Below are 13,095 nucleotides of genomic sequence, written 5' to 3' on the forward strand. Positions count from 1 at the left end.
GTTTGTGTTCAGATAAAGAGTTAATGTTAAATAGCTTTATTATAGGCAGATTCTTAATCAGTCAACATAATTAAGGGCTAAGAAACACTCAGGATAGATAAGTTTGATTAGGGCAATACTTAATAATAATTAAATAGCACTTAAGAGCTTGGGTTCAGAACTCACCTGACTTGAATATGCTCAAAATAGCCACAATTCTAGGGTTGTACTTGGCACTAAAAATATAAGCTTTTCTTTTTCCTCACACAGAGGTGACCTCAGTCACACGTACATCTACCTGGTGTTCTGCTCCAGTGGCTGTCAACTCTCTCTGTGCATTAGAATGACCTGGGGAGCTTAGACACTGTTGACACCAGAGTCCCACTGCAGATGCTTTGAATCTGTTGGTCTGGAATGCTCTTCTAAGTGAGGAGTAATGCAGGAAATCACAAAGATGGTGACAGTGGGACTGGAGGGGAGAGGACAGCTTTGAGAAGTGTGTAGGACAGCACCATCCAGTGGAACTTTCTGCAGTGATGGAAATGTTCTATTTGCACTGTCCACTGTGGTCCATGAGGTCCATGAGGTGGTTGAGCACTTGAAATGTGGCTGGTGCAACTGAGGAACTAAAATTGTGATTTAATTTAAGTAGCCCATGTGGCTCGTGGCCACTTTATTGGGCAGTGCAGGTCTAGGAGGTAGAATCAATAGGCTCTGGTTACTGGTAGCGGGGAGGAGAGCAGAGGTGGGGGGTGAAGGAGAGGGAGGAGCTGATCATAACCTCAAGGTTTCCCTCTTCAGTGGGGGGCCAGGTGGGAATGCGTCTGTACAGGGAATGGAGTGGGGGAAGTGCGTTCACAACTCTTACATTCCGGTCTCAGAAATGAGTAGCACATGGCCCAGCGCCCGGACCAACGACGTCATCCATGTTGGATGGTTTTAATGATACTTGGGCAGGATTCACAGTATTATAGTTGATTAGTACAAATACACTCTAAACGTATCTCTGAAAATAGTACTTTTTTCCTATTCAATCTTTTCTTGTTTTCTCTTTTTAAAACTCAGGTATCAAATTGTAGTGGAAATAATCCAAGCAACTACAATTAGCAGCTTCCCCCAGCTGAAGAGGCACAAGGGTAAGAACCAGTTTGTTTTCTTCACGTACACATCCTAAAGGTCTTAGGTCTGTCTCCAGCCTTCTCTCTCCTGTCAGAGCTTTGACAAGTATGAGCATACATTTAAATATTTCAGATTTGTTTAAATAATGGTGTAACAACATAAGAGAAAGTAAGTGTAATTTCATCCTAATAAAAATCTTTGTTTCTAGTTCTGTGTTCCCTTATAAACTTCATTCATCTGTAGTCATAATTTTTAGAAAATTAAAGTCAGTGGGTACATATTGCTTCTGTTCTGTTTTTAAAGTAAACATGGTTTCATAATTTTTTCTCATTAAAATTTAATCTTAATATTCATTGATACTTCTATATTGGAACATAATCTTGATAGCAATTTAAATGACTTTCGTGAGTTGGTGTTTCATAATTTACTTAACCTTTTCCTTTATATTTTTATTTATTATTTTTTTTAAAAATATTTATTTATTTATTTGGCTGAGTTGGGCCTTATTTGCAGCATGCGGGGTCTTTTGTTGCGGCACGCGGGCTTCTCTCTACTTGTGGTGCGTGGGCTCCAGAGCACGTGGGCTTAGTTGCCCCGCAGCATGTGGGATCTTAGTTCCCCGACCAGGGATTGAACCCGCGTCCCTTGCATTGGAAGGCGGATTCTTAACCACTGGACCACCAGTAAAGTCCCTCCTTTAGTTAAACGTTTGTATTGTGAACATCTTTCCTCCTGTACTCTTGTAGATTTAAAAATATACGTATACATGTTCTATAATTTTTTCCTGTTTATTTCTCTTCAAATAAAGAGATGGTTATCCAGGCTTTGATGCTGAGGAATAATCAAGGTCTGAAGTTGGCTCCCACCTCCCTACAGTTTGCCCTTCATAAACTTCATTTATGAAGTTGCAGGACGTGTTACTCTGTGGAGGGCAGAGAAGGTCAGGATTCCCAGCTGACAGGCACCAACACTACTACCTTGTAGGCTGGACTTCCCATGGAAATCTCCAGGCCCCCTCAAGTTCCTGTCTGGGAGTGGAGGGTCCCGAAAGGACAAGAAGACTTGGGCCAGAGACTCTAACCTGTGCCCAGGTTTCTTATCAGCACACAGAGGCAAAGGGGTGCTTGGGGACTTTTACTTGTCTTTCTGAGTCTCTGACAGAAGGTAGGAGCCAAGTTTTTAAAAAAAAACAAACAAAAGAGGATATAGACTCTGAAGAGGCACTTATTCTTAATCTCAGCCCAGTGAGGAAGATTGCGCAAATGCATTCATTTAAAAATGTTTATTGAACGCTGAGTATGTGATTATGATTCAGCAGTGGACATGGCGAAATCTCTGCATTCACTGAGTCCCTGAACTAGGCTGGGAGGCAGTCGGACAATCAACAAATAAAATGCACAGCATTTCAGACAGCGAGACGTGCCTTGGGGAAAAACAGGTTCTCCCTTCTTGTTGAACTGTGGCGAGGTGGGGGTGATAAGGAAGGCTGGCTCAGCCGGAAGGGGAGGATTTTGCACTTGGATAGGGTGACCTGGGGAGACCTTGCCCAGGTGGGGACCTGTGAGCAAAGCCCTAGGGGCCCGAGGGGGTCTGGGGAAGGACAGGTGCAAAAGTCTGAGGCAGAAGCATGCAGACTTGCTTGAGGGGTGGGTGGGGGGAGAGAAAGCCGGAGATCAGAGGTGGCAGGAGACCCTGTCCTGAAGGGCATTACTTACACTATAGGGGCTTCAGCTTTTCCTCTGAATGAGGAAGTCTTTGGAGGCTTTTGAGCAGAGGAGATGTGATCTGATTAATTCCTCCAAGAGTACAGGCTCTGCTCCTCTCCTATTCCTCATTGTTCCTGCAGAGAAGATAGCTTATTTTCAGACAGTTTGACAGACATTTTAAGGAGAATACTAGAGAGGGATTTCTTGTTGCCACCATTGTCTGGCTTTTCTCAGTGCTCTTCCCTGTTGCGTGAGTTTAGTCAGAGACACCTTTCTTATCTTGCGTTATTGTGTTAGTTTACTAAGGCTGTGTAACAGAGTGCCACAGAGTGAGTGGTTTAAATAACAGAAACATTTTCTTGTAGTTCTGGAGTCTCAAAGTCTGAGATCCAGGTGTTGGCAGGGTTGGTTTCTTTTGAGGGCAGTGATGGAAGAATATGTTTCAGGTCTCGCTTCTTGGCTCTTAGATGAGAGTCAAGCAGTACATCTTTGGCAGGACATCTGCAAAGACCTGTTTCCAGGTAAGGTCACATTCACAGGTACCAGGGTTTAGGACTTAAACGTATCTTTTGGGGGGACACAATTCAACCCGAAACATTATAACTGGTAAGTTCAAGATAGCATTGTAGGGACTTCCCTGGTGGGGCAGTGGTTAAGAATCCACCTGCCAATGCAGGGGACATGGGTTCGAGCCCTGGTCCGGGAAGATCCCACATGCCACGGAACAACTAAGCCCGTGCGCCACAACTACTGAGCCCATGTGCCACAACCACTGAAGCCCATGCACCTAGAGCCCGTGGGCTGCAACAAGAGAAGCCACTACAATGACAAGCCTGCGCACAACAATGAAGAGTAGTCCCTGCTCGCCGCAACTAGAGAAAGTCCGTGCACAGCAACGAAGACCCAACGCAGCCAAAAATAAATAAATAAATAAATTTATTTAAAAAAAAAAAGATAACATTGTAGTTCTTCTTTCGTGAAAATGCTAGAAGCATTTATTTTCAGTAAGCTCTATAACCACATTAAGATTTGCTACATTACTCTTCTTTTGGGTTAATTCTGTTACCAGTAGTTAGCTTTTCCTAAATTAGTCTCTTTTAAGTCTATAATAGGGTTTAGATTAAGAAGTAAAATCTCAGAAAAAAGTTGGGCAGCTAAAATCATATAGGCGATTTCAGCTACCGTGTGTCTTCATGTCCAGAACAAAGACAGGTTCCATGGAATCAGTATTCTAGCAAACTGTGTGGGTCTGTATAAGAATGAGGGGAAGTATAAGTGACCAAAAAAAGGTAAATTGGATTTTATCTAAAGTTAAAAACTTGTGTCTTCCACAAGAAAGTAAAAAGACAACCCTCAGAATAGGAGAAGGTATTTGCAAATCATGTATATGATACAGCGCTTGTATCCAGAATATATAAAGAACTCATACAACTCAGTAATCAAAAGACAACCCAATTGGATAATAGGCAAAGGATTTGCATAGGCACTTCTCCAGAGAAGATATACAAATGGCTAATGAGCACATGAAAACATGCCCTACATCATTAGACATTAGGAAAATGCAAATCAAACCTAATAGGAGATACCACTTCACACCCACTAGAGTGGCTAAAATAAAAGACAGAGGGTGACACAGTGTCCAGGAATGAAGTATAGCAATCTAGGGTGTAGATAATGGTGGTGAAAAGGAAGGGATTGATAAGGAAGTTTATAAAGGAAAGACAGCCCAGTTGGTAACTAATTGGATGTGGGGAGGGATCAGATGGTGGGACATTATGGCGCTGGTCCCGCCTGCTGCCTTTACAGATGGGGACATGGCTGTCCAGAGCTTACGTCTGAGGTCCCAACTCTTAGTCTGCTGCTGTTCCTGTGAGGTCCTGCTGCTTCAGGTTGGTGAGATGAGGTTTGGGGGCAGAAGAAAAAGTGCGGGAGCTGCAGTTTAGGAGGCCTTGGTTCTCTTGGCAGCTTCCCAGTGAAGCCTGGGCATGTCCTTCACTTCCCTAGGCCTCAGTTTCCTCAGTCTTTAGGTTGCCTGCTCTTGGTGATCATAAAGGGTTTCTCAGTGAAGACACTCAAAGAGCCAGGGGCTGTGTAGGGGTCTGGGTCAGGGGTGAGAGAGCTCACCGGTCCTGGCGTTGTGGACCTGGGACGACAGGAGGGTGGAGAAGTGCCCATCCGGCGTTTCTAAGCTGGGATTCACGCTGTGGGGAGAGAGCAACCCTGAGGAGAAGTGCTTGGAAGTGACAACATAGAGGTAATAGTTAATCGTCTCCTATTTCTGTGTATCTTTGCGCAGCCCATTGTTAGGGGAGAATAATGTGTTAAGAGTCTGAAGTGACTTCCCTCATAAATAATACCATCTGCTGTCCCACTCTTGAAGTTCATGTGTAGGTGGTTTCAATTTTAAAGAATTAGGTTGTTATAATTTAAGTGCAGGTATTTTTTTTTAATAAAAAGGAAGGTCAAATTGAACATTCCCCATTGTCCTTTTTCTTTTAATAAAATGTCCAGTAACATATTATTATTGGAAACAGTTCTTATTTCTCTGTGACCTTTGAGTTTTGACTTACAGCTGTCACATAAAAAGTTACTTTATCTCATTCTTCCTCAAAATAATCTGTAATTTATTTCCAGACAAATGTTTTTTTGTGTGTGTGTTTTTTCCTCCCTGTAAAAGGCACTACGGAAACTTTGATTTTTTACCATTAAAAGGCTCCCCTCAAATAGAATCATTTTGTTGTTTTTTGAGGATAGTGCGATCTAGTGAAAATATCATCGGGCGGAGAATCCGGGAAAAGCCTCAGTCTGTGTGTTAACCTCTCGTCACCAGCTGCACCTGTCTGCACTGTTTCCTTAAACCTGGAAAATCGGGCTGTGCTCAGAGTGACCGTGTAATGATGCTGCCAGGCTGTGTGTGAGGTTGTAAGCAATTTCGTTTCCAATGTTGTTTCTCCTTATTTCCATGTCCTCTTTGTGAGTGGGAAACTGAAGAAGTTTAAAAGAAAGAATGACCAGATGGAAGATACTAAGAATACTTAGGATTCAAACTACAGATGGGAAATTTATTTATGAAAATAGTATATATAGGCTAAAATATAATTTTGTTGCTACATATAAATATGTTTCAGGCAGGTCTTTTTCAACTATAATTGTTGATGATTAAGAAATGGTATGCAATTGTGAAAATATTTTGAGGATTCAGAGGAAAAAATGCCGTATAACAAGTGGGGAGAAATTACCTGATTGTGTTTCCTCTGAAACCTTAAGGAATTAACCAGCTGACTCTGCATTGACTTTTCTCAGGATGATAGAGTAGGGTCGGGGGGACCACTTTACTTTGTATACACAGGAAGGTTCAAATAAGGCTTCTGAGTGTCAGCGGACTCCAGCAAATTCACACAAAACTCTGTACATGTTTCAGGTTCATAGTAGATTAGTTTATCTTAAATGAAGACCAAGTTCCTCTCTTTAACAATGTAGAAATTTCAGTTTGATTCTTTTCTTGATGGCTTTTTTCTTATGGTATTTTGATCTTTTTAAGAAATAAGGTATCGAATGATTTTAGAAGTCTTTACAATGCCTCAGCTAGTTTAACTGCTGATACAATTCTAGGGAAAGTAAATAATCATAAAAATAAAAAAGTTTTGAGACCATCTAACTCAGATCCTTGTCCTATGGACAAGAAAATTAGGTATGATTAGAGAAGGAGGTTCTTAGAGCAAATTCATAGATATTAAACAATTTGAAGCACTTGGTCTCAGAAGTTTTAAGTCTGCTCACAAAATTTTCTTGCCTCTGACCTTATTTTATCATTCATTCTGGCCAAACATATTGACTGAGGCCTGAATTTTACCCGCTAATCACATCAACTTCTTGTTGGTGATGGAATTTGGGAAGTTTAGTAAGTCCAACTAGCTAGTTTCAGTGAACATTTTTCCGTCTTCATCTTTGACTGTTCGGCAGCATGTGACATTGGTGACTACTGTCTTCCTGAGCTTTCACCTGCCCTGGCTAACACTCTGTCATTCTAGTTGTTTGTTTGTTTTTCTGCTTGCTTATTCGTCTCTATTCAGCTTTTAGATGTTGGAGTTCCTCAGGATTTGTTTCTAACTCTCATTATTTTATACCTGTGCTGTCCAGTATAGTAACCATTAGCATATGTGGCTATTTAAATTAACTGAAAGTAAATAAAAATGTAAAATTTTGTTTCTCAGTCACACCAGTTATGTTTCAAGCGTTCAGTAACCACGTGTGGCTACCGTATTGGATAGCGTGGAACATTTCCTTCATCACCAAAGTTTCCTTGGGTAGCACTGCTCTGTGTTCTTTGTCTGGTTAGTCTTTCCTTTATCTATATGCTGATGACTTTCTAAATTTCTATCTACAGAACCTCTATTCTCTGCTTTTCTACTTACCTACTGTTTACTGAACATTTTTATTTGGATATCAAAAGACACCTCCAAATGAAAATGTCCAAATCAGGTCCCACACAACTGGTCATCTTCTGTAGTTTCTTGTCTCTGTGAATGGCATCGCCATCTATCCGAGTAAGTCAGAAACCTAGGAGTCCTCCTTGTTCATTCCTTCTCCATCATGCACTATATCTAGTCCATTGTCGTCCCACAGACTGACCTCCTAAATATATCTCAACTCGGCTCTTTCTCTGCACCACCATTTTCCACCACCCATCTCTCTCAAACTAAGGCAGTAGCTTCCTAATTGGTTTCCTTGTATCCACTCCTGCCCCTATTCAATTTATTTTTCATACTGAAACCAGAGTGATTTTTTAAAAATACAGATCTTAATCATGCCACCCCCATGCTTACCTTTCATTGTCTTCGCATTGTTCTTAGAATAATAACCCTTCGATGTGAAACCTGCAAGGTCCTGCTTGCTCGGGCCCCGTCTCTATGAAACCTGCAAGGTCCTGCTTGCTGTGGCCCCGTCTCTATGAAACCTGCAAGGTCCTGCTTGCTGTGGCCCCGTCTCTATCTTCAGCCTCATCTCCTGTGGCCCTGTCTCTATCTTCAGCCTCATCTCCTGCGAGTCCACCCCGCCCACCCTGAACTCCAGCCACACTCACTTTTCTATTTCCTCAGCTCACCCCAGTTCCTCCCGCCTCATATTCTTTGCACATTCTGTTTCTTCTTCTTGGAATGCTGCCCTACACTCAGTATCGCTCTGCCTAGATAACTCCTACTTATCCTTTATATTTTATCTTGAGTTTCTCTGCTTTGTTCACAACACCTCCCCCCCCGCCCCCCGCTGATCCTGGGTAGATGAGAGACCACCTGAGTTCATAGGAGCCTTCACGTCAGTAGAGAAAGGACTCTGAAGGATATCTTAACCACCAGAAGTAAGTCTTCAGTCACTCAGCAAACATCTTTCGAGTGCCGTTATGTATGAGGCACAGCTGTGCAGTGCATGGAACTGTCCCCGACCTTCAGGAGATCATAGCCCAGTGAGGAGACAGGCGGATACACAAACAAAATCACAGTACAATTTGATAAGTTCAGTGAGTGTTGCAGGTTCAGGATTGAGTAGTGGCACAGATGTGTGGAGTGTCAGCTCTACCCGGGCCAGAGCTCAAGAAAGCCGCTCTCTTAAGGGTAGCAGCGTTGAGTCAGAAAGATTGAGTGGCTCTCATCCCCTTTGGGCTTGTCGGGTGGCTGCGGCTGGATGCTGCCACGTGTGCGTTTGTATGTGGGTTATGTCAGCTGAGACACTGCAGGTGCTTGGGATGTAATGGAGAGATAAGCCTTGATGGGAAGACAGGGGCCGATCCTAAAGGGCCTTGTGAGCTGTCCTGAGAAGTTTGGGCTTAATCCTGGAGACCAGTCGTTCTCAAACTATAGTGTGTGTCAGAATCACCTGGAGGGCTTGTTAAGCTGCAGGTTTCTGGGCCCCAAAGTCTGTGATTCTGTGGCTCTGAGTGGGCCCTGAAAGTCTGCATTCCTCACAGGTTCCCCAGAGATGCTGGTGTTGCTTTTCCAGTAACCACAGTGTGAGAACCGCTACTGTAGAGCCAGTGATCTGTTCGCGTTTGCATTCTAGCGCCCACCTCTAGCTTTTTATTTACAATTAGAACAGCCCAGGTAGTTGAGAAGGGGTCTAGTAAAATTAGCGTTAGAACAGCCCAGGTAGTTGAGAAGGGGTCTAGTAAAATTAGCATTAGAACAGCCCAGGTAGTTGAGAAGGGGTCTAGTAAAATTAGCATTAGAACAGCCCAGGTAGTTGAGAAGGGGTCTAGTAAAATTAGCATTAGAACAGCCCAGGTAGTTGAGAAGGGGTCTAGTAAAATTAGCTGGCTGCTAGGGTCTCAGTAATCGTGTTCCCCCAGAATCCTTTCGTTGAAATCCTAACATCCGAACTTGATGGTATTAGGAGGTGAGGCCTTTGGGAGGTGCTTAAGTCGTGACAGTGGAGCCCTCATGAATGGACTTAGTGACTTATAAAAGAGGCTGCAGAGAGATCCCCAGCCTCTCCCATCGTGTGAGGACACAGCAAGAAGGTGGCAGTCTGCCACCGACAAGAGGGCCTTCACCAGACCTCAACTGTGGTGGCACCCTAATCTTGGATTCCCAGTCTCCAGACTGTGAGAAACACATTTCTGTTGTTTATAGCCAGCCGGTCTGTGGTATTTGGTCATAGTCGCCCGAACTAAGATACTGGCCAAGTGTAGGAATTCTAGTAGTAATGGAACATATGCTCCATTTTCCCTGCAGTTGGATGTGAATGAGCCCAGTATTTCAGCTCCCTTTAAAGCTTTCCCCCACCCCACTGCTGTTCTGGATCCTGAAATGTTATCAAGAATAGTTAAAATGATAACTAATTAAGAACCTGCTGTACAGCACAGGGAACTCTACTCAGTACTCTGTAATGGCCTATATGGGAAAAGAATCTAAAAAAAAAAAAAAGGTGGATATATGTATATGTATGACTGATTCACTTTGCTGTATACCTGAAACTAACACACAACGTTGTAAATCAACTATACTCCAATAAAAATTAAAAAACAAAACAAAACACACAAGCTGTTTCCCCGGTAGGAAATGAAGGATCCTCTGTGGACAAACAGACCCTGCAAATTAACATGACTTCTGACTAATGATACAGAAACATTAAATGAATTGTTAAAGAAAAAACAAGAATAAAGTGATTCAAGAGTAGTATTTATTTAGCTGACTGCAAAGAGGGACATAATGTTGATTTGAGTCTGATAGAAACTGCCGTATATAAATACTGCACTCTTGGGGGTGACATGCTCATAGTATAGATTGGGAGGTGTTGGCAACATTGTGTATCTTGTTTAGAGTGTAAGTAGAATTTTGGAACTGAATGTGTCAAGCAGAAGTGTAGAAGAACTTCAGACTATATTGAGTATGTACATACACACAGTTACTTGTTGATAAGAACCATAATGATTTCCATTAGGAATTATTATTTTAAATAATATTTCTCATCTGATTTGGGATGTAAAGGTGTCCCTGCCTGAAAGAAGGAGCTACTCTGTAGACTCTAGCGGACTTCTCAGAGTCCTTTCTAATGCTCTGTGTTCTAACTTCCTAGCATTGCAGTAATTTGACACAGTTTCTAATTTATGAATGACCTAAACTTACAAAACACCCCAGGCCATTGCTGCAGGGCGCTTGCCAGGGTTTCTCTCTGCCCAGCCCTGATGCTCTGAGTGCGGCAGCTTCCAGAGCCTGCGGTTCCTTCCCCAACATCCAACACAGCCCCATCCCTTACCTGCCTTGAGGGACCGAGGGCTCAGGGCACTTCCATTACACTGTCTACAGAGAGTGTAATTTTATATAGTTACATATAAAATTGCATATATATAATTTTATATCCAACTCTGCTCCCACCTCTCTTCCCCCAGAAAACTTTAGTCATCTTCCATTCTAAGACCTGCATTTATATGAATAAAGTTCAGGTCCAGAGATGTTAAACAGGTAACTGGTTAGTCATACGCTGATCTGGAACTTGAACCCACGTCTCCTGGACTTTAGTCCTGGACTCTTCCCACCGCACTGCTCACTCACACAGGCAAATACTATGCGAGTCATGCTCAAAACTTAGAAATCGTATGCGTCAGAACTGCGTTCTAAGTGTCTGTCTTCTATCTGTTCAAGTCACAGTTCTAATTTGGGAGAAGGGTTCTCCCGGCAATTTGATGTGTGGATTTAACTGATAGGACACTATTATTTAAAAAATCTATTGCAAGCATGCTGGAGGGCCTTAAACCAAAGGAAGTACTGGAAGTTTCAGCACTTGAGATGTTTAAAGGAAGGAGATAAAAGGTGCGCTGTAGGCACCCTGCCTTGGCCTTGCCTGGCCCGTGAGGCCGCTGTATTCTTCTCCACTATAACGTGAGAGGCTCCACCATCAACTCCTGCTTATTCCTCAAATATACTTTCTACTAAAGCGGAGTGACACACTCCAGACTTTGAAATTTCAGGTGTTTGGTGTGATAAGAGAATCCCACTTGTAAAAAAGAGAACATTCCAGCCTCAAGTTGAAAAGAAAGGTAAATATTGTTTTAGTTCCTGGGGAGCTTTTGAGGTGATTTTCAGATAACTTTGAAGAAGTTTGTGACGATCAGTACCTACTGAGAATTGCCATCAGCTTCACAGTAAGAAGGAAGCACCGTTTCTCCTTTGGAAACTGGACTAGTCCCTGAGTAAATCCATACCTGTTTCTTGAACCCTCTTCTCAAGGGGGTTTATTGAAACTTGTATGTCAATGTACAAGAAAGATTCAAAGACTTGTTAGCCTGTCGGTGACGTTTTCTAGCGAGGAACCCCCTAATCCCTTCCCTTGATTGCGTGGGGTGTGTGAGGAGACCTGCGCATCGTGGGGAACAGAACCCAATGCTGGGGAGTCAGGGGGTAGTGTAGTCTTGCCTTCTGCACTCTCACAGGAGCTGTGCCTCTGTATTAATACTTCTCAGTGGGGTGGGAGGACAGGGGCATTTGACAAGGTCTGGAGACATTTTTGGCTGTCACACAGGGGGAAAGGGATGCTACTGGCATCTAGTGGTAGAGGCCAGAGATGCTGTTAAACATCCCACGATACACAAGACAGCCCCACAGCAAAGATTTATCCACCCAGAATGTCACTGGTGCCCAGGCTGAGAGATCCTGCTGTGTGTCGTCCGTGGAATTCCTCAGTCAACCTGCCGAGGCTGTTGCAGTTAGGCTATGCCTTGGAATTTGATAGCGCACTGTGAGAAAAGAAATACTCTATTGTTGATACTTTTGAGTACTTGAAAAATACAGCGGTGCCACTTGAATCCAGTTATACTTGTGCTACTTCTGGGGCCCTTGGTTTGCACTGTAAGTTACTTTACCCTCCTTTGCCACATTGGAAATAGTATCTAACAGTTGTCCCCTGGTGTTTTTGTTTTACTGCAAGTCACTTTACTCACTTAAGGAAGAACTATATCATGGGCAGAAGGCTTACAGCAAAAAAGCAGTTCTGTGATGTTGTTCATAGGTCCACTGAAATATCCTTATAGGGTTCGCCTCAGGTCTAATCCAAATGTCTTTTTCCGCAAATGACCCCGTTTCCTTTTGCTCTGACCTCAGTAGAATCTAGACTCTCTAGGAAGGAAAACAGTAGACATTTATAATTAATTGTTTTAGAAAATTATATCACTCGTGTGTTCTTCTCGGCACCCATGTAAAGAGCCACTGCCACCCAGTGTGTCACCTGCCACTGTTTGTGGTCTCGGCCTTCTTTTTTAATCTGGATTAAACATTGTGTGGTTAACTGGTTTTTAACAGTGTGCAGCATTACCTAGGTCTCTGCAGAGAGACAGCTGCAGGAGTCTCGCTTGAGCTGGGCGGTGCATCTTCCACCCTCTTGCCTGCGCTTCTCTTGGCGTGAAGATTTCTTGGATGGACGGCTTCTCAGGTCACAGAGAAGCGTATTCATCTGCATCGCTGGATTTACTGGGATTTTTGCACGGCAGTCGCGTGCGCTGCAGGAGTGCCCTGTTAGTCATTTAGCCCTGAACATGGCATTGGTTTTCTGAGGCAAAAATAAACAGAATTGTCTAAGCAACAAGTTGCTGTAGCGTTTGTTAGCAACAAGCTTTGTCGTCAGACAATGGCTTTGTCTTGCCCTTAACAAACAATGCATTCACGTGAGCAGGGGACATTCAGGCAGGACTCCAGAATGTTTTCTCAGCTCTGCAGCTGGGTTTTAGGGGAAGGTTTATTCTCTTTCTTCCTTCCCTTTGGAATTTGCCTCAGTTTTTGTCCTTTTAGAAAGACTTTTAAGCCTT

The 13,095-nt window shown here is 43.1% G+C and overlaps 1 protein-coding gene across 2 annotated transcripts in view; it reads left to right on the forward strand.

Moving 5' to 3' along the window:
- The window catches only part of SNX25 (sorting nexin 25), a 111,195-nt gene that overhangs the window by 60,008 nt on the left and 38,092 nt on the right, over positions 1-13,095 (forward strand). For both annotated transcript variants that reach the window (XM_061177637.1, XM_061177635.1), the window contains exon 6: positions 1,045-1,115. In XM_061177637.1, coding sequence (XP_061033620.1) covers positions 1,045-1,115 — 71 coding nt within the window. The remainder of the gene's footprint in view (positions 1-1,044; positions 1,116-13,095) is intronic.

This window comes from Eubalaena glacialis, chromosome 20 (assembly GCF_028564815.1).
Source record: "Eubalaena glacialis isolate mEubGla1 chromosome 20, mEubGla1.1.hap2.+ XY, whole genome shotgun sequence".
Lineage (NCBI taxonomy): Eukaryota > Metazoa > Chordata > Mammalia > Artiodactyla > Balaenidae > Eubalaena > Eubalaena glacialis.